The 22,590-nt window shown below is 43.7% G+C and overlaps 1 protein-coding gene across 2 annotated transcripts in view; it reads right to left on the bottom strand.

Annotated features, from left to right (window-relative positions):
- Slc1a2 (solute carrier family 1 member 2) overlaps positions 1-22,590 on the bottom strand; it is a 119,003-nt gene that overhangs the window by 40,380 nt on the left and 56,033 nt on the right. For both annotated transcript variants that reach the window (XM_032903795.1, XM_032903794.1), the window contains exons 2-4: positions 5,029-5,168; positions 3,261-3,413; positions 1,240-1,490 (exon numbers count right to left, since the gene is read on the bottom strand). In XM_032903795.1, the coding sequence (XP_032759686.1) occupies positions 1,240-1,490; positions 3,261-3,413; positions 5,029-5,168 (544 nt within the window). The remainder of the gene's footprint in view (positions 1-1,239; positions 1,491-3,260; positions 3,414-5,028; positions 5,169-22,590) is intronic.

Genomic DNA, 22,590 nt, shown 5'->3' with positions numbered 1-22,590 from the left:
GAAAGCACATGACGGGGGACCTCAGGAAGAGTCCCTTCTCCAGCTCCTAGTCACTCTTCCTCCTACTTTTCCAGTCTGGAGTGGGGTTCTTTAACGTAAGTCCTCATTGACTTAATTATACATATTTAGGCTGTAAAATGGGATATTTCCATACATGAATATATACATATGGGATATTTCCATGCATGCTGTCACTGATCAAAAAAAGTCAAGATGATGAACAAATTTCTCATTTTAAATATCCATCATTTCTTTTAAAAATCAGAAAAACCCATCTCTGCCCGATGTAATGTGGGCTCAGTGGGAGTTGGCACTGCATTTTAAGGGCTGGAAATGGAGATTTTTCTTCTAAGCTGTCTGTCTTATTAACTTCATTGTTCAATGATTTCCTGAGAATGGCTGAAGGACACACAGGCTCCAACTTAGTCTTTTCATGAGCTAATGGGGGCTGAGGTATGTGCCAACCTTAGTTGGCTCTGTGGACAAAAAACAGAGAAGTCCTTGGCTGGCAATTAGGTGGTTTAATTTAGCAGGATTATCTGTTTTTAAAGGTTATAAACGTGTGTGTGTGCCTATGGGTGTTTGTGCTTGCATGTGTGTGCAACTGTATATGCAGGCCAATCAATGGCTGATATCAGTGTCTACCTTGGTCTTTCTCCCCATTATGTTTTGGACAAGGTCTCCCAGTGAACCCCAAACTTGCAGATTCAGCTTTGCTGTCTGGTTAGCAAACCCAGGGATCCTCCCATTTCTGGCTTCCCACTGCTAGGATCATAAATGCACGTTGTTTTCCCAATTAAAAAAATTTACACTCACTCCTCTGTCTCATCTTGAGGATGAACTACAGATTCTCATTTCGTAGGACAGATTAAGTAAGGCTCTTTTTTCTTTAAGGGCTATCCAGAGCTTTGGGATAGTGTTGAGAACCACTGGACAATTTAGAGGGTTATGAACAAGACTGGTATAAGTGTGTTTGCATGCAACTCAGAGACAGAAACAAGAAGGAGAAAGAAAAAGGTGAATCTCAGAGTGATAGTAAGGCTACATGCAACAACTATTCCAGAAGAGAAGCCTTCTGATTCTAGACCTAAAATACTCCAGAGCACATCATGCAACACTCAGGCCTGAAAGAGATCAGAACATATTTAGAAAACTGCTATTCAGAGTTGAAACTATCTCTAAACTATCATGGATTAGGTGGGAGATTGGACTGGGGTGACCCCCGGGGCTCTGGGTTACCTGTTGGAAACAGGCTTGTACCAGGTTCTCCGGGAAGAGATTTCTAATGAGATCCAGGAAGGCATCCAGGCTGGACACCTCGTCGTTCTTCTTCCCAGGCCCCAGCTGCTTCTTGAGTTTGGGATTCCCAGGGTGGATAGCCAACACCAGGATGACCCCCAGCACAGCGGCAATGATGGTCGTGGACATGTAATATACCATGGCTCTCGTGCCTAGGCGGCCGCTGGCTTTAGCATCCAGCCCTGACAGCCCTGGGTTTAAAAGAAATCCACAAAGATCAGTACTGTTCTTTTCTACTCATGTCCCCATCTCTACACCTGCAAACCCCTGGCTTCCTATCATTCAGATCTATTGGTGGTCAACTAACACTCCTCCGACTAAATATGTGACCAGTTCCACACTTTACATTTCTATTTTCTAAGGTTATTTTTGAGATTCTTGAAAACCTGTGGAGTTGGTGACTCACAGTTTACAGATGGCTGACCTCAACCTACTTGTCAACCACTATTATATATGTGAAAATAACATTGAAGAGTTTTCCATTTTTGATTCCAAGATAGTGCCTTTTCCATTTTCATGGCCTTCAGTTGTCTTCTCTAAGCCATGGTTGAGCCAAGAATAGCGTCTCATTTGTATGTTATTATTATTATTATTATTATTATTATTATTATTATTTATTGTTCTTATTTAGGAAAATCAAAAGCTGGGACAACAAGGTCATGGTCACATGTCTTAGAATATACTACAAGAGACTGAAATGGAGAGCCAACATGGTCCTCCCATCTCCCTGTGTTGAAGCATGGTGGCCCTCGTGTCTAACCTCATGTGGCTATCGGAGGACACATTTAAGAAGCAGCTCCCAGCAGTACCATGTGCGCATCTGTTCTGAGGGCGGTCAGAGGAAACTCCAAGTCAAGTCATACAGACCTCAGCCTCCGCTGGGTTTTTTTTCTCCAGTTGTTTCTTCAGTGTGCCCACTTCCTGGTTTCAGTTCCTACCTTTACTAAATAGAGATAGAACCCTTTTCTTGAGAGCTGTCCTTTTCTTCAAGCCAGGAAAGAAGTTTGTGTGAATTTCTCTGAATTAATATGACCCATGTATGACCCATTTCTCTCTAGAAGTCAAAGTGTAATTCTGGGCAAAGGAAGCTGGGTCTGTCCACCAGGCTGGCTAACATGTAATCTACCAAACAGACCTGAAAAACATCTCCAGTTTGGAGAGAAGCACAGATTCACTCAACTCCAGGGCTTAATTATGAGAAATTCAGGTTCCTGAATTTCTTGAACCTGAAAGCTAGTGCTTCTGGTGTAAGGCTGGGATAACTGGCCCAGCATCTGAGTCAGCTGGAGTCACTGAACCTCCTTTCCCTTACAAGGGTGTCAGTGCAGAGGACAGCTCTGAAGGCCACCAAGCTCACTGGCAACCAGCTTGTAGCATCCCACTATTAACTGCAAACCAGTCACTAAGCGATACATCATACCCTGTGTCAATAATACTGTCCAGTAGGAAGAAAATTATCAGTACAAGTTCAAACATCGGAAAAACTCAAATCAATTAATTATTTTTGCCAAAATATAATAAGAAAGCATGTTATCACATATTAAGTATATCTTTCTATAAATACCTTCAGCTTTCATGCCTAACATTTAATCTCTTTTCAGCTCATATCTTCCTGAATGCCAAGGGAATAATCAAGGCAGTGCACTTTTTCACTTATGATCCTTATCAGCTTCTGAACACATTGAAAATATTAAGAATGACATAACAAGGTAGTAGCCCCTTTAATACATAGCTGTTCCTTTGCACCTTTGACTGTCAGAAGGAACGGTAAAGTGAACGACAGATGTATTGTCTTCCTTCTTAGGATCAAGGACTCCCATTTCAGAGACGGGAAAACGACCAGAGATGCAATGATACAGAGCTGAATTTACTGACTCTGCCAACGAGAAAGTCTGCTTTGATCTCCAAAGCTAGCAGAGGACTATGCCACAGTCGGGCAGGCACTAGGAAGGCGCTGTCACCTGTGATGAGGCTGGAGATGATGAGAGGGAGGATGAGCATCTTCAGCATCCTCATGAGGATGTCCCCCGGGAAGGCTATCAACATGACCACATCAGGGTGGATGGGAGATGCCAAGCGAAGCAGCCCGCCACACACTGCTCCCAGGATGACACCTGTCAGGGGGACAGAGGCAAACTCAATTGGTTTTCTCCCCCAATCAAATGAACAGCTCCAAAGATTCCCATGAGTGATTGTGACCTTTTTCATGTGTTTGGCTAATAGATTATTAATACCACAAAATAAAGACATTACATAAGGGAAACTGATTTTTGACAACTAGCAGGGCACCTTTCGGGAACAGCTCCAATTATTCTAACACCAGAGGAGTCCGGAAGAACGTTTTCAACACTTCATGGGAAAATGAAGACTTGACTCCAATTACAAATTCTCAGAAGAAGCAATTCTCAGCAGGCAGTATATTTTTCCCTCTCAGCCAGATCGGCCTATATGGTCTGGTATTTAGTGTGTCGTATGTCTTCCGTTTTAACTGGAAGTCAGACACCTAGGACAGGGCTCTGAGGATCTGTAATCTGGGAACAGCCAGGTTGGGTGAAGATGCTGGCAGAGACGCTGTTGGCTTTACAGACTCCTACATTCCACCAGAAAAACTCCAGACTGTTAAGAATGGCTGGCCAACAGAACCAGCCAAAGCATAGCCTACGGTCTAGATTACAGACCCCCTGCTAATGGGGGAAGGATTTGCCAGGCATGCGGGTTATGGAGTTCATTCTAGGGATGTGCAGAGAGGACTGCAGCTGAAGGGCAGATCCTTTTCCTGTCTCTACAGGTTTTTTTTAAACCATACTATTGATCTTCTTGAAGTCCTAGGGCAAATGAGATTTGGTTACATAGTGGATGATTCTTTAAAAAAAAACCCAGCCATGTCTGAGGTTCCCTGTTTCTAGGTGAATTAAGGCAATCCCCAGTTTTGATTCTGGTTTGCTGGCAGCTGAGATGCTAAAGGTGACCCAGGGTGTGGGGGAGTTGGGGGTGTGCGGATGATGGTGAGGAAGTGGGAGGGTGAACTTCAGTTGCTTCTCTGTGTAGTCTGAGTGAGAGCTGAAGAAGAGGGAGAGAATTGGGAATAGAAACTGCGGCTGTCATTACAAGAAACTGCCTTTTACTCTGCTTTCAATGCAGCCTGGAGAAAACCTAAGACCCAGACTGGACTGACAGCTCAGACACAAGGATCACCCCCAGAATGGCTTGAAGCAGGGGGCACTGCTCTAGGATGACTTGAAACATATGTGAGCATCAGAATGGGCCTCTTCCATGTGGCCTGGTCTTTTTAGCAGGGTTTTCCGGCCCTCCTGGCCTTATCTTAATTCAAGTGTGTCTCTGCATGACGTCTCCCGATTGCCTGCTCTGGGGTCCTTCAGAAGGTTTGATGCATTGCGGGTTCCCTGGCCTTCCTCCCAACAGCTCAAAACAGTCTTCACAAGTGTGGCTGGGAACCTGCATGTTCACACTCACAGGAATTGTGTATGGATATTATTGAGAACTCACAGATTGTCGGGGAGAACAGATGGCTAGAGTCGGTTTCGGGTAGATTTTTGCCACTGGGGCAGTAGTGCCTAATTAGAACCCCACCGCCCTGGTCACTTGTCTTCCTTTTCTCAGCGAGCACACTCTGAAAGTCTGGTTCCCTTACCAATCAAGAGAGCTCTGGGGACAAAAACAGCTTGGAGTGATCTCGGGGGAAGGAATAGAGAGACCCTAGGCACCTACCAAACACAGTCAGGGAGAGCAGGAGGTTCTTCCCCAGCTTGTCGCACATGCGCATGCCCAGGTTTCGGTGCTTTGGCTCCTCGGAGCCGAGGTGGCTGTCGTGCATGCGCACTTCCACCTGCTTGGGCATATTGTTGGCACTGCAACAGAAATGGAGCTCCGGTTAGTGACTCCCTGAGCTGAGGTGATGGGTCTCTTTTAAGCAAAGTAGGAAGACAAAGGAGGAGCGATGAGGTCACACTGTGTTCCAGTTGGCCATAGGGCACATTTACCCCCATTACCCTGGATTCCCACAGTAAGAAAAAGAGCACCATGAAAAATAGTAGGGAAAACCAGGAGTCATTCCCATGGTGTCTCTGGGACGGGAGTGTCTCTACTCCATTTTAATGGGGTAGGCTTTAAAATCAACAGGACATTAAGGTTTCAAATCCAGATACATCAAGTTCTGAAATTTGAGCTCTTTCACTCTCTTAATGACAAGAGAGTGGGGTGTGTAGTATTTTTCAGGAAAGTCGCAGCCTAAATTACACCCAAATTAGAATGGTCCCCAGTTCAAATCTTCCACATCCCACACAGGTGAAAGTCACATCTGCTGGTAATTCAAACCTTCCCTCGGTTCTGAAAAAACCACTGTATACAGCTAAAAGAAAGGTCAGACAATTGTGGTTTGAGAATGTCACTTTTATAATCATAACTCTGGTAAACTGCCCACCAGTGAAGGCCACTCAATCAAAGCAGTGTGGCTGCTGTCGGCCTTTGGATCACCATCATCTTAGGATGCAACTCAGCTATTTTCCAGATGCCCCACCCCAAGCAAATGCAAGCTCTCTTGGGGGGGGTCTGCTCAGTACAACTCCTGTTGAGGAGAGGACCTTGTTTTCCCCTCCCCCACCATATCACCTCCAGGCCAGGAAGATTTTCAGAGTGAGGCTGGTACATTTTCAATTTGATAAATTGAGGGGGTTTTGGTAATCTCTCTTTACAAATACCACCATTTGATGGGTGAAAACAAATACAGATGAAAAGACAGTAACACCTGGAGGGACACGTTGTTAATAGATGACGTGACAGTGCCTTCTGAGGAAGGAGGGTGGTATCCTTGCTCAGGTATTCTCGCCAGACTAGGCAAACCTTCATGGAAGCAACATCTTCCTACAGCACCATGGCCCGGCAGCATCACTAATGATAACGGGAGGATTTGTGGGCTTCAAGCATCTAAGTCCCCACTCTTGCTTGCTGGCTGTGTGATACAGTGTTTAACTGGAGGCCAGAGGCATAGGACAGGGTTCTAAAGATGTATATCTGGGAGGAGCCAGGTTATATTATAATCACTAGATTCTATCACGGGGAAGAGAAGGATCTGCTACTCCTTCATGAAAATTTAGTAAAGGGGGAGTAGAAAAATGACTCAGTAAGCAAAAGCCTTTCCCTGCAAGCAGGGAGACATGAGCATGGTTCTTAGAAACTGCATTAAAATCTGGTTGTGCTGACACATTTATAATGCCAGCACTGAGGAGGACAGACAAGTGGATCCCTGGGGCTTGTTGGCTAGCTGTAGTGAACTCTAGACTAAATGAGAGGCCTTGTTTCAGAAAAGAATACCTGATGGCACCTGAAGGATGACCTTTCACCTCCACATGCACATGCAGACATGTACCCACATAGCTGCATACACATGTGCACCCATCCACCTGCCCAACACATGAACATATGAACAAAATGTTCAACAAGATATAGTGGCATGGTGCCTGCCACAGGCAGGTTCCTTCTTTAGAGAGCAGGAGGAAGAGGCAAGGCTTATCAAGTTCCTTGCAAAGATGACAATAAGTTAAAGGGTCTATCCAGTGATCCCAGCACTCCAACAAGACACTGAGAATTTAGCAGAGCTAAAACTCTGAACCTAAACATGATGGATTGCTTTTCATAGCAAGCCATTTAAATGAATGTACCTACTATCGAAATGCCCTAAAACTTAGGAACAGTACTTCAGTCTGCCAGGATACTAAGGTGAGAGTGAGTAGCCACGACCTATAAGCTTCTTAGTGTCCGATGTGTCCTCCTTACTACATTGCGGTTGCAGGCAACCTCTGACTCGAAGCCACACGTGGGTACTTAGGGTCATTCAGACCACCAATAAAAAGAAAGCAGTATGGCTGCTCCCCATTCTCAAAGGGTCAGCGGGCAGCCAGGGCCACTTCTTTCACTGCCAAGTGAAACACACAGGAAGTGTTCCGTGCAGCAAGCAGGAGGAAATGATCAGAACCGTCTCTATAGCACGGACAGATCACACTTCTAGCTTTGCGCCGGGAGCTCTTCCCATCTTTGAACAATTCTCCAGACAGAACTGGGCAGTAAAATGAAGCTCAAAACGAGAAAATGGCCAATGAGGAGCAGAGGCAGTCCATGTACTGAGATAGTAAGCACACTTCCTTAGCCAGACCCTCCCCAGACTCTGGTACCTACTCCCAGATCATCAACCCTCTTGCCTTCAGCTTCATTTGTACCCTGTGGCCACTGAAATTAGAATCCGACCCACTCTCCATTAACACAAGGCTAGCAAGTACTGACAGCAAACATTCTGGCAAGCCCCACATGATGTCATGAAAGCGTTAGGCATCAAAACAGCCATGGTAAAGTGGAAACACGCAGATGGTACTCACATCTGCACCCGACCCCAGAAGGGCTGCGTGCCTGGTGCACACATTTCTCTGCTACACAAAACTGCAGCTTGCTTAATCGTTTGCTTTGCTGGCTGTGACAACAATGTCCCGGAAGCCCTGACTCAAAACAGCCACATCAAAGTGGTAGCACCAAGATGTCCTGAGTCCACCACCATGCTTACTTACTTAGAAGGACTCCCACTTGCTTTCTTAGAATTAAGCAGATGTTCATGGCTTCTGAGAGTTCCTGACATAAACATCTGGGAACTAAGCTTGAAAATATAACTTTATTTATTATCCTTATTGGGGGAGGGGGCTCCACGGCATTCATGTGGAAGGCAGGGCACACTGGTCAGGAGTCAGTTCTTGACGTCCACCACAGGTTCTGGGGATTAATTTCAGGTTGCTGGGCTTGAGCAACAACTCTTTCACCCGGTAAGCCATCTTGCCAACACAGTGAGTAATTTTTAAACTAAATCAGAGCCCCAGTTGCAGCCTGGGATGCAGGGAACTCCCCAAACTATCTGCGAAAATTTTGTACAAGTCTAATCAATTGTTACATCTCTCACAAGGGGAGCCTAAAAGGGAGAAGATTCCTGAATACTGATGTGAATCATTAATACCAAAGATGATTACATGCCATTGTGGAGAACTGCCTGAGTCTGTATCCCTTTAGAACATACACATGTGCTGGTTACTAAGCAATCAGCAGCCATGCTGAGCAACATGCATAGATTTATTGACTATTCTCCATTGGTCAGGCATTACTCTGTGATGAGAGCCTCTGCCTAGAAAAGGGGAGCATGTAGGGTGGGCTGTAATCACCTGCCTCACATCTGGGCTCTGATAAAGTCCTACATGGGTTGTTACCATGAGTCAAAAGAGTTATGCTAATTTGGGTTTGGGAAGGCATAGCTGTTGTTTAGGAAAGGTCTCTTGGAGGGGTTTATTCCTGACCTGGATCTTAAAGGTCTGTTTTAGCTTAAATCCCTGCTTCCTTTACCCATCCATGAGCCCTGAGAGAGCAAGCCTGTGACCCTCCATATAAGCACTTGCTAAAACAATCAGGAATTGAAAAGCATCCTTAAGAGATGCCCAGCTTTCTTCTAGAATGCCCTCCTTTCTCCAGACATTGGCAACATATTGTTTCAGCACTCTCCTACCATTTGGCCTCCAGTCCTCAAATTTCTTCTGGGATCACAGTGCAGTCCCCCAGTCTATAAGAGCTACTAAAAACAGTACAGTAAACAAAATAATCCCAGACCAAAAGGCTTTTGCTCTCATGAAGCAGGAGACAGAGCAAGTGGATAAACACACTGCAATGGTGACAGCACTGGACAGAAGTAACGAGAGTGTGAACATATGATTCTATATCAAGTTGTGGGGGCAGGTTTCATGATGAGGGCATATGTGACCATCAGCCTGGAGAAAATGCAGAACCCCTTTGAATTCTGAAATTTGTTCTCAGCTTAGCAAGTAAGTAAAATAAATACGATATGGCCACCTGTACAACTATCCTAGAACCTAAAACTCCCACCAGCTGTAACATCTTACGTCTAAATGTTAATCTAGCATGAGCTCTGATTCAGATGGTTCTCAAATAAGTAATGCTGGGGCCTAGTACCAGCATGAATGTGGCACTAGGTTTCAATGGGTGTCCTAACTTCTGCCAAGATACGTGGCTACTCAAAGGAGGGAAGATGGACAGACAGAGGGTCTAAGATCTCAATAGTATAACCATTTGCTTCCAGGCCAATGAGCAGAAAGGGCAGAATCTGATCTATGCAGTCCCCCTGCATCAACATGGTCACTTCAAGTGTGTGTTCTCACTCAGCCTTTTGTTAGTGTCCACTCAGTGCACAAATAAAACAGTTCAAACACTAACACAGGAATTGGGAAATGTCAACCCCACAGGGCCAAGTGTTCTTCACCACTCTTACCCTAACTCCTGAACTGCACTCCAGAGAACGTTAGTCACTGCTGTTCCTACTGGGTATATCCTGGATCAAGGAGCAGGCACTGAATTCTCAACACTGGAAACTGGCTCCCCCAGATGCCATTCTCTTGGACTCCACTGTCCAACAAAGTAAGGCCATCTGACAAGACACCTAAGGGGTGGGGCATAACTAAACCGTTACCATGAACATACAATTTCTTTTAACCTTAGCTTCTCCACTGCATTAATTAAATAGCGGTTAATATGACAACTGTTTCCCAGCCCCTTCTCTCACACATACACACAAGACCTGTTTCAATGGCAAATCCGGCTTATCGTGCAAATTCTGCTCCATGACTCAAAGGGAGCGCATAGTGGAGAGAAATGCTAGGTTTGCTCCATATCTGCTTTTCATTAGTGCTCAGTTCTCCTCACTTTGCCAAGAGCCTCTAATAACAGGCTCATTAGATGTGGTGTTGGGTTCCGATTTCCTGTGGCACACTCTCACGTCGCCTCATGTGGCACCAATCCTTTTTTTCCCTCCCTCGCTTTCTCAGTGAGGTGGCAAGAGAACATTCCCCCTGGGAAGCCTGAGTCAACTGGTGCATTTTGCCTGGAGTTCCTGAAGTCTACAACACATTTTTTCCCCTCCACTGCCCAAGTCCAACCCCAGGCCTACGGGCCTGGAAAACACAGTGGGGCACAGATGTCACCAGATTGCCTTCCTGGGAGGCTGACCTTTAAGATAAAAATTTATGACTGCTGGCTTTCCCCTTTGTGTTTCTGCTAGCGGTACTCCATCTGGGCGTCATGCATCAGGTGGTAGTGAGAATAGCTAACACTGTCCCCGAGCGAAGACTTCCCCTGCTCACCCAAAGACACTCCACAATTGCTATAATGACTTGGAACTCTAAGGCAGACTGGAATTTAGACAGCATGCAAGAAGTCATACAAGGCTTGGCTAAGCCATGAAGTATCTCTCTGACAGTTAAAATCCTGCATACATCTTCTAAAGGGGTTACAGACTCCAAAGCCTCCTCAGGTCCCTTTATCTGATCCTTTTTCAGCCCCCGTGCCCATTCCTTAAGACATAGAAATGCTTTCTGGAGAGGTCCTAATGACCATGGGTTGCTCCAGATCCCACTAGCTCCTCTAGCCTTTGTATCTGAGTGGTGGGGGGGCTTCCTAGAATGCACTCTAAGCTGTCCCAAGTTAGGAGGCTAAGACCTTCTGGGAGATGATATTTGCAAAAGCACCAACAGAGAATTTGATACCAACAGAATATTTGGCACTGAATTTGGCTTCTTTCCTTTTACTTAAATGCTTCCAATGGATCAGGAAGACTGTGACAACAAGTTAGCTAGCCACGTTTAAGTTTTAGTAATCCCACTCAGCTATAAAGTGACCTTACGATATTTTAACCAAGTAAGAGGGTCCCAAGAAGTTCCCATGGCCTTTGGCCCTCTTTTAGGTAGAATAACTAGACAATCTCATATGGAACATCAGGTGAACCATTAGTTAATTAGCTTTCTGTTGCTGTGTGTTATTTCATTTACACTTCCAGATCACACTCCATCACTGAGAGTAGTCAGGGCAGGAACTCAGGCAGGAACCTGGAGGCAGAAGCTGACGCAGGGACTAATAAGGAACTCTGCTTACTAGCTTGTTCCCTATGGTGCTCAGCCTGCTCTCCTATATAACCCAGGACTACCTGCCCAGGGTGGTGCCACCCATAGTAATCTGGATCCTCCCACATTAACCATCAAGAGAAACTGCCCTACAGATTTGCACACAGATCAATTCTCTCAATGTATTTTCTCAATTCAGAGTCCTTTTCTCCAAACGACCCTACCTTGTGTCAATTGGCATAAAATTAACCAGCACAATCATGACACCTCTGAACTTTAGGGAAATCCTCATGAAGAGAGACACCTCAGGTTGTCCTGACCTCAGACATCTGCCATTTTCATAAAGATTTACTCCCCAAGGCAGAGTAAGTTCCTAGGGTCAGGAGAGGGCTGGGTTGAATGTTTGACCATTCCAAATTGGGAATCATCTCTATAAATAAAAATGATGCCATGGCCTAGACACGGACTAGCACGTGGGTCAGCCCAGTTCACGAAGGTACACTTCCAGAATCATTGCTATCCATGGAACATGGAACTGTATCTGAAGCCCTCACATCAGTCCAACAAAGTAGGGAGACCATGCAGTATGTCCTGAGCCACAGAGAACATGGACTCATTTCCAGATGAATAAAGGTCATACGACTTTAGTAAACTGTCTCCTCTGACCAAAGTACCTTTTTCATCCCTTCATCCAGCCCAGCCTTCTTAACTGACATGTACATCACCTTCAAAACTCAGGCATGCTTTCATCCAAAGACAGTCATTGAATCCCAAATTCAAGGTTTAGATCCTCCTTCCCCTGATTACCACACCTTCCATGCTTTCAAGGCCTCTCTAGTAGTTTGTGGCTTGTTTTCCCCCATCAGAAGGTAAATGCTGAATATGACTCTCATATTTTCTCTCTGCATGTACCATGTTTTGGGGTAAAATTATATGTTTAATAACTATATGTTGGATGGGCGGGTGACTAGGTAAAACATATACTCTAGTCACAAGTTCTGTGTGATATACCATTATAAGAAATAGTCTAGAAGTCTGAGAATGGGGGAGAAAAATTAGAGAAGAGGGAACAAAACTGGGCCACAGTAAAGTCCTATCCTACAAGAAGCCAGGAGCACTTGCATTACGAAAACAGCAGAGAGCAGGAAAGGCCAGGTCAGCACACGGTACTCTTCTCTGAGAGGCTCCTGTCAATCCCTACTCATCTGCATCTTCTAGAATCTGTTGAGAGAGGCAGTGTGTTCACAAACTCTTACTTATCAGTATCCCTTACTGAGATGCCACAAAAATCTAGATCTGTACTTTACTTCCGTCTTTGATCATGTGGATGAACAGACTTAAAGCACATCTTTCTCTGCATGCAGGATAATGGGCTGCTTCTAAATAGCCTCCCTCATCCAAGCAAGCATTTTACTCCTCCCAGAGGATTTTTGCCATTTCTCACTTTCTTTCTTTCTTTCTTATAAGCCATTAAATTGGTGACTTTTGATTGGTTGATAAAAGTTCGGTCCCTCCTGATTCCACCAGCTTACTGCCTGAGTGTTCATGTCTCAACTAACTTGATATGCTAATGTTTCAGTGAGTGAAGTTCTACTAAGGGATTTCTTTCTACATAGCAAAAGATTATTTCTCACATTCAGAGCTTGTGGGGAGAGCTTGGTTCTTTGTGTTCAATATTAATGCAATAGAACACAACTTCCTTCCTTCGTCATCCGTTCCCATCTCCACTACAATTCTTAAAGTGTTTGTGTGCGTGCGCGCGCGCGCACACACACACACACACACACACACACACACACACACCCCTGGGCTGGGGTGGAGATGTCAGTGCACATGCATGTGTCACAGCACCCATGCAGACAAAGAGGGTCTTGTGGGAATCAGCTACCATATTGAGCCCAAGAATCAAACTCAAATTTCCAGGCTTGGCAGCAAGAACCTTTTAACTGCTGAACTGTCCCAGGCTCCAATCCCCACTTTTTTAATGGCCCAAGGCAGCTAATGGAATTTCAAAAGTTGGTTCCTACTTAGACCAGAGTTCTCACCAGCTCTTTGAAGTTGCGCTTGGAGTAGTTCCTTCCAGAACCCCCAATCTACTTTTCATGTCTCTCCAATCTTATATTACACAATTTGTCCCAGTCACATGGCTTGCTTCATGCCTCAGAGCCTGTCCCACTAGATTACAAACTCAATGGGAAGAATATACTTGCTATTCAAAACCCCAGATATCTGTGAATGGATATTGGAACTCCTGAGAATACCAAAATTTCAGGGCACAAAAGTCCCTTATAGAAAACGGCCTAATGCATGAAAATCCTAAATCATACAAAAACTCTTCATCTAACATGACTGTACTTTGCATTGCTGTTACTGTGTAAGGTTGAGAAATACTGACAAACACACTGGTGAGGTCTATATATAGTTATTACAGGCATATTTTTGATTGTTTAAGATATTCTTGGCTGGCTGAATCCACGGATATAGAATCAGTATTGAGTATGAGGTAGATAGTTACAACAGGGTGAGGGAGGAATGATTTGAGGGTATTAGAGTGATCTATGTATACGGAATCTGTGAGATACCCATAAGGCGCAAGGGAAGGAACCCTCTACTGTCAAACATGGAGTAAGCGCTTTCTCTTATAGCTTCAGAATTGTGCATAAAGAAAGCATGAGAAAGGATATCTGAAGCCCCTTGGCCTACAAGTAACAGGATTCCCAGGCAGTACCTAAGGATGTTGTCAAAGGCAACTAAGTCTTTTACATATGGCAGGAGGTCATGACACCACTTTTTATGCACATCATGAAGTCATTTCAAGAGACTCAAACACCAACAGCCCTGAAAATGATAAAAAGGCACCATATTGGCCACTGAATCATCAATGCTTGACTCCTGAGCATCTCAGTTAAAGGCTTTCGTTCCAATTGTCCTGGAAAAAACTTTACTGCTGTTCAATTTACAAAAACTTCAATTTGGGGTGTGGCAATTTTTTTTCATGCATCAATGGTTTACATGGTCAACTCTTAAAATTATGACACCCAAACAACGATCACATCTGTCTTTGTTGAATCCTCTATAATATGGCATGCACACTGGCAGGCGTTTATTGGGTATTGAGTAAAACAGGAAGACTGAATTAAACATTAGGACAAAATACAGTAATGGGGTTAGATGAGGTCTGCAGTGTTTCTTGGAAAAGATCTTTGGACTCGCATACAGAGCAGGGCTTTGAGTTAAGACAGAAATGTCAGGCTTTTTGTGCCCTCCACATCCTTGCCTTCTTCCTCCACCCACACTCTCCTAATCTTTCTGAGGCTCCATTCAGCTCACACTGAGTCTTTTGTACCTTACTTGAGACCAGACTCAACTCTGCAAGTCATTAGTGAGAGACAGATGCTGTTCTTTATGGGGAGAAAGAGAAGAGATTTGCATCATCATAACCTACCCAGAAATGTTACGTGGTACATTTTCATTTGAAGAACTTTGGTTCTAACCTTGGTCCATTGTGCTAACAAATCAAAAAAGCATCTGGAAGACGTAAAGGCACAGTGTTGGCCACTGGATCATCAACATGTACGCCCGAGTATCCAGGTTAAAGGCCTTCCTTTCTAAGAGTCTCTGAAGAAAGCTTTGTTCCTGATCAACTTACAAAACCTTCAATTTGAAGTTCGGCAAGGTTTTGTCTTGAATCAGTGGCTTACCTGGTTGGCCCAAGGTTATTGGTTTTATATTTGAATTAACCATACATAAAGGCAGATTGATTTTATTTCAAATTCCATATTTTATATCCATTAAAATGTAAAAACATAACCATTATGTAATAACCCCTGGGTGGTAGCTGTCAGTTAGAAATGCAAAAATACTTTTTGATAACCGTCCACTACCACAGTCTCTACCATCCCTATTGCCGTCCCGATAAAAACACCAAATATCAATTAACATTCATCAATAAGCACTTTGTGTTACTTTTCTAAAAGAATAGAAATTGCCTCTTTCCTGGCTCCTCTGAAATTGGGTTCCATCACTGTACAGATGAAGGCATCATCAAAAGTAAGTATTGGGTAGTTTAACAGTGAATGGCTTTCATTTTTACCAAGGATGTCACATAATTCATAACTCTGAGTAGATTTCCCAAATGTGAAAACAAAATTTATCTCACTTCTGAGGCAACGCAGAAAGAAAGACCAACATGTGACTGGCAAGTTATAGGGGATGGGGGGCCTTCCTCCTCTTCTCTGCTGTCACCTCATTATCAATGGTCTAAGATTAGATCTCACAAGAGTAATGACTCAGTGTGCGCTAAGACACCCAGCCATGACTGCATGTTGTTTTCTTTACAACTCTACAGTGGGGGTAGGTGCTACAGACTGTGTGCTGTGCTCACAGCATATAAGGGCTGGCTTGACAGTAGGGGGTTACAGCATCTCTTAAGGCAGATGTTGGTACACTATGAGGGAGGCTGTTAGCCATTACCTAGAAGAGGAAGCAGTATGGCCTAACTTGCTTGTCAAGTAGCTGAGGAAGGGTTGGGCTGGGAATCACAGCTCCTGTCTGTCTCCACCAAAGCCCAATTCTCTTCATTGTAGCAAGTGGCTAGAAGAGCCTAAAACTTTTAAGATGAGAATAATTTCCACGGGTGTTAGTTATTAGATCATAGAACTGACCTCAACTCTGTGTGTGTGTGTGTGTGTGTGTGTGTGTGTGTGTGTGTGTGTGTGCGTGCACGCAGGAATAAGGATTGCTTTATGTTACTGACCTCAAGCAAACTTCTCATTCCCCAGTCTTACTAAGTCACCCAGTGTCAAACTCACAGCTGTTGATTTACCAGAAACATCCACAAAACTCATTTATGAAAAGCAAGATACCTTCCTCCCAAGATGACAGCCTCTTGAGTGGCATCAGGGCATGTGCTTGAAACCTAAGGATGTCAACGGTGTTTGCATGAGCAGGGACAGTTAGGTGAGGTCACCAGGACTGGTCCTGAGGGTCCAAGGCCACTCTAACTTGTTATCACCCTTTACCTTAGGTTCTTAAGCGATGCTGAAGATCTTGATCCCAAACATGACATTAGTTTAAGTCTGGCTAAGAACAATGTTCAGACGAGTTTGAATACTACTTTCCTCTGAATGATCAAGATACTATGTTTTGGAGAAGGGATGACAATTTGCCACAACTTAGTCACAGTATTCTACGGTCATGCAGAACAAAATACCATCTAGGCCCTTCAGCCCTTCCCCAAAGAAGATGCTGATGAAATATTTCTGGATTCTCTCAGCACAGTTCTCTTTGAAGGAGACCCAGATAGATGAGTTCATTAAGACGAGATCTTTTATTTAAATCTATTTTAAACAAGATACGTAAACACATAAAAATTATACAAATTACCATGTAACATTTGAATAACTAAACATATTGTGAAATGTGTAGATTGAATTAAACATACACATCTCCTCAAATATTTGTCATTTCTCTTTGGGGAAAGCATTACAAAATCTTTTCTATAGCTTTTAAAATACATTGTACATTATTATTTTTCTCTCTTGAGTAGTTGTTCTCAGTTGTTAGTGATTAGTTCTAATGTTTTGGCTTAATACAGCTCCCAAAATCACATGGGAATCTACATGTCTAGACCCTAAGGATCCCTGTCCCCAATTGGTTTTTGATTGGTCAATAAAGTTACTAACAGCCAATGGCTGGACAGGGAGACGGAGGTGGGACTTTTAGATTCCCCAAACAAGGGATGAAGGGAAGAAGAAGCAGAGGTGAGACTTAAGAGCTGTAGGAGAGAAAGCATCCAGCCATGTAAGAGTCAGGGAAGCAGCCCAAGGGGCCACTTCCCCGCTTAGGTCTGGGGTAGCAAAGATGAAATATAGATTTAGAAAGTATTCAATCAGGAATATTGGAGGGGAGTATGTTAGCCACGTGGAGGCTCAGGAGTGGCCCAGCCATTAAGCTAATTAAAGCATATCAAAATCTAAAGGCTGCACTCGTTCGTGCATGCATGCATGAGTGTGTGTGTGTGTGTGTGTGTGTGTGTGTGTGTGTGTGTGTGTGTGTGTGTGTGTTCATTCGCTAATCTAGAGAACTCTGGTGGGTAGTGAGAAGCACGATCACCCTCCTGGAGCTCAGAGCGGTTTAACAGATTACCTCTACACTCAGTCATCAGGTTAAGTGGTCCTGATGATGCCATTAATATCTAAGAGCTTTGGGGGATAGTGACTATTTTCTCCTTCATCCTCCTAAGAACAGCTCTACGGGCTGGCAGGGCAGGACTGTGTCACACTATTATAACCCTCAAGTTATAATGAAGAAACTGAGAACATTTAGCCTGCCTAAAATCATATACCAAACAGCACTACCACAGGGGAAACTCATAATTCTCCAGCTTCAAAAGCTCAGGTTGGTACTACACTCAAGTAACTGGGTAACCTACTCAAATAATCCTCTGTCCTCTGGTCCTATACTTAAACCCTGTCATTACCTCAGTAAGATTCCAGATCATAGCTCATCATGGAAATGTTTGCTGGCCTCTGGCTTTGAGAAATAGTAAACCAAATTCCCAACCCTGCTTAGTTCTCTACAGTATTTGAGGACCAAAGGCTGTAGGGTTTGTTTTCTTGATTCACGAAAATCATTTTTGTAATGGGTTTTGTAAGTGGATTTGGGTGATGAGAGAGGGGATAAACGTGAAAGGTGGGAAATAGGAGCTGAAGAGTTGTCCACCTCCTGTGATCACTGCAGAGTGTCTGGTTAACCAAAATCCAGGGAGAGTTTTCCAGAGTTGTAGAGAATTTTCTGAGTAAATTTCAGGGCACACTGAAGTTCCCACAGGCCTCGCTCTGGCTACGGGGAATTTGAGGGGAATCTTTTTACCAGGCAACCTGAGGACTAGCGGTTTAGGCACTTCCTGTCTGCTTAGCCAATTCAAACAGGAGCAAAATGGGTAGTCATTAATGCAGTGAACAAGCATTGATTCAGTTCTTTGCTTTCAAATGCATTGAGGGACATTTCACAAGCTGCGTGTGAGATGAACATCTGAGTCATGTTAGCATTAAGGGGTTTCCCAAAGTCACGTAACAACCCATATCCCAAATCAGCTCTTTCTACTGGCTCAAGGATGTGACAAGAATCTTAACAACACTTCCACATTCCCCTGCCTGGATCCAGACATCAAAAAATATCCATCTGTACAGACTTGTGTTTTGATATACTATGTATACCAGATGCCCGGAAGACAGAGTCCTTCAAGACTGCAAGAGGGGCTGGAGGAAACACACAAATTTCAAAGCCACCCCCAACTTATGTCAACTTGTGCATGTGACATTTTTTATCTGAGCCTTGGGCTCATCTATTTTTAGGGGTGAGGCAGGGGGTTCATGCCTGTATGTGTTTATGTGGAGGCCAGGGGAGGAATCTAATCATCTTGTTCTACCACTACGCATCTGAGTCTCATGAGACAAGGCCTCTTGCTGAACTTGGATTTCATCATTTTTGTTCAACTAGGCTGGCTGGTTACTGATCTCTAGTGATCTTTCTGTCTCCCCTATTGCTGTGTGCTGTGATTGCAGATGGACAGCTGGATATGTGGAATCTGAACTTGGATCCTCATGTTTGCACAGCAAGCACTCTTACCACATTGAGCCACCTCCCCAGTTTTTAGGGCTCAACTATAAAATACAGTACTTGTGCAGCCTACCTGGGCACTGCCTTTCAGTGCTGTGTGTTTATGGTGGGGAAGCTCAACCAGCAGGAAGAAAGCAACCTGGCATACATTACTGACATGTGACGCACATTTTATCGTACCTTGTAGTTCAGTTAGTGCTGTTGGAACTACCACCAATGCTATCATTCTTGTTATCCTTACTTCTGCATAATGTTCATCACCAGCATCCATTGAATGCTTTCTATGTGTCATATAGGATTTGTTGGCCATTCTAGATTATATAGAAGAGAAGATTTTATACACTTCACAGACCAGGATCATTAAACTACAGTCACAGACAATGCCCAGCTCACTGATTGTTCCCATAAACGAAGCTTCATTAAAATACACCTAAGACCAAAGCTTAGCTACTGCATATGGATTTTTTTATTCCTTGAATAGTATTGTGTAGTTTGAACAGAAATATTAAAATACATGCTAGCTAGCCATTTATGAAAAAATACTTGGACTTCACATTACAAACCTATTGCTTTAACCTGTCTAGAGCTTGATGCTACTCTTTTGTTTCTAACTTCTTGACCCTCCTTCTTCCACTCCTGTTCTTGTAGTTTGGGAGGAGCTGATGTTCTGTCCATCTCAGCCCTGGTATAGCAGGATGCTTGATCCACGACCTCAAAGATTCAAAGATAGTATCTCAGGAATGTTATTGCTGAAACACTATGACCAAAATCAACATGAGGAGGAAAGGAGTTATTTCACCCACAGTACTGTATAACAGCTCATCATGAAAACAGTGAGGGCAGAAACTCAAGCATGACAGGAACCTGGAGGCAGGAGCTGGTGCAGAGGCCATGGAGGAGTGCTGCTTACTGGCTTGCTCATCATGACTTACTCAGACAGCTTTCTTACAGAACCCAAACCACCAGTCCAGGGATGGCACTACCCACAATTGGCAGGGTCCTTATCCATGATCACTAATAAAGAAAATACCTCCCAGATGGATCTTTTAAAGACATTTCCTCAACTGAGGCTCCATTCTCTCTGATAACTCTAGCTTGTGTCAAGTTGACATAAAACTATCCGTGTAAGGTGAGTGTACTGGAATTAACTTGTCCAGTAAGATTCGGTCCTAAAGCTTTTTTTTTTTATATAAGTAGTAGGAGATGAGAAGCTCATTTGATGCGGTTTCTGAACTGCTAGAATGCAAAACCAGATCATTTGGAACATCTAGAGCCCGTATGGGAGTCATCTGCTTCTTTTTGAAGACAGAGGCATGGCAGAGAAAGTGTTCTAACAATAAGATTTAGCCTCTGTATCTAACGGAGCCTGAACTTACCTCTAGAATGTTCCGCTGGTAACCTAAAATAGTTTCTTTCATTTAAGCCAGGTAAGGTTAGGCATCTGCCACAGCTAAAGTAAAACAATCATTCGAGAGAAACATAATTATTTAATTATGTCCCCATTAAGACTTAACTGTTAAAAAATCAAAGCAAGTCCATAGAAGCTAGAACCTACTAAAGGGACCAGTCCAGAGCTCTCCAGAAGAGCTAATAGGATCAGGAACAGATGCTCCAGGTTCTTTTCATGCCTTTGTAGAGAAAGCCTTTCAGAAGCACAGAACTCCTGTCTAGAGAGCATTCTTTGGGCACCATGCCCAGCAGCTGGCTTCTCCTGTAGGCATGTGGAGTAGATTATGAAGAGTAGGGTCAGATAGCTTTCAGCCCTTCACTCTTGCCCCTTAACTGGGGAAAACATTGCTGCAGACAAAGCTGATTTCTTTGTTTGGAGAGTCTTGGTTATCCAGCAAGTTAATGTATGTAATCAGGCTGTATCCCTATGGAGATCAACATTATAAGTTGACATTGATCTATTATAAGGAATGAGTTAGTGCAGACTTCCTGAAGCCCAGATTCCACGGACTCGCACCCAACTGGAATTGTCACTGGCAAAGGATAACTTCTTATATGCTACTTTGAAGATGAATAGTATGGTTTATGTAAACAAAAGCCATCAGGGACATTTTTGGTATATGGGTCTATGTTACTCCTTCCATAGCTAAAGGACTTTATAATGAAGTCTGTGCCTCAGACAGGCATCTCAGGAACCCAAGATCCTCTGATAGGACGTACTGGTCCTGACACAACCCCAAACAAGAGATTGAGTTCAAGCATTTTTGCATTATTTTTTATTACAAAGAGTTAGACTTAAGAGGGATGGATAGTTAGCTGGCTGGTAGGCAGGATGGGTGACTGGAATCAAAAGAAATAAATAATGGGTATATTTATTGTACATATACAAAGATTACACTCATTTCTGGGACAGTCATGGAGCAGCAGATAGTTGGATCTCAAGGTTATTGCATTTGAGGAGAGGGTCTCACTAATCACTACCTACACTTTCACATGCTTCTGACACTTTACCATGTAAGTTTATTATGTTGCAATGTTATGATTAAAAATTCAGAGGAAATTATCATGAATATATTTAATGGCACACTGTTCTTGGGGGTTAACCTTTGCTTGATGGTCCAAAATGTTGCATAACCACAACACAGTGCCTTGGATTATCTGGGTAGGTGTCCTTTTTTACCTTTCATATTTGGTGATATCCACTATTGCAGATTCTCACATTAGTGCAAGCTCTCTGTTTATGTGTCATTGCTCCGGAGCAGAGAGAAGGAATCACGGGACCCAGCTCATGCCAGGCACATGTTACATGTGACCTGCTCTGTTGGAAAATATCCCAGCTCAGTGCAAAGCCATAGCAAATGAGAAAAAAAATGACATAAGAGGCCAAAAGTCCAGTCACAAAGACCCCACCTCTGTTCATCTCAGCACAGCAGGTCCAACGCAGAGCATCCTTGGCACAGAGATCAAAGTTCTGGCCTCAGTCTGGCCTCTGGTGTACCTGATGTCCTCAGAAAGACTGATCTCCATGTCCGCTTTGCTGAAGTCAGTGGACAAAGTTTAGACTTCAAGAGAATGGAATATGGAACAGATGACTGGTCCAAGTAGGCACTATTCACACACACACACACACACACACACAAGGTATGCATGCACACACATACAAACACACACACACAGACACACACCATCCACACACAGACACCTCACACCACAACTGCACACATGCACAATAAACCATGTACACACATCATGCACTTACAGCTTCACACACACACAGCCTTAGACTGTTTTCCCACTCGATAGCTGTCTAGTTCTTAGTAAATCACTCTAATCCCCAAGAGCCTGTTTCCTTATCCACTTTGGGGTGCGGGGTCCGTTAGGGAGAGTAGGCTATTAGTAGTGCGTGCTGCACAGTAGCCATCTGCACCATCTTTTCTTCTCTTCTCCATCCCCATGGCCATCTCTGAATTAAGGGGATGTTCCTTGAGCAGTCACTGAGCGAGAGATGACATAAAAGTCAGTTCAAGGGAATGCACGGACTTTCTAAATAATACTACCAATTCCAAAGTGGCACTCTGGACTCTTACATAACAAGTGACAAGAGGGTCATCTTAGTATATGTGTGCTTCCTTAAATTACAGTGTGGCATCTAAGGTCAGAAGGAAATTATATAAGCATAATCCTGAAGCATCAGCAAACACGCCGAGAACAAGAAGTTCAAGCAACCAGTGAGTAAAGGTTTCAGTGAACATCTTAGAAGCTAGGA

Source organism: Rattus rattus, chromosome 5 (genome assembly GCF_011064425.1).
Source record: "Rattus rattus isolate New Zealand chromosome 5, Rrattus_CSIRO_v1, whole genome shotgun sequence".
Taxonomy (NCBI): domain Eukaryota; kingdom Metazoa; phylum Chordata; class Mammalia; order Rodentia; family Muridae; genus Rattus; species Rattus rattus.
Note: the sequence above shows the minus strand (reverse complement) of the source record. Positions and strands in the feature narration are given on the sequence as shown.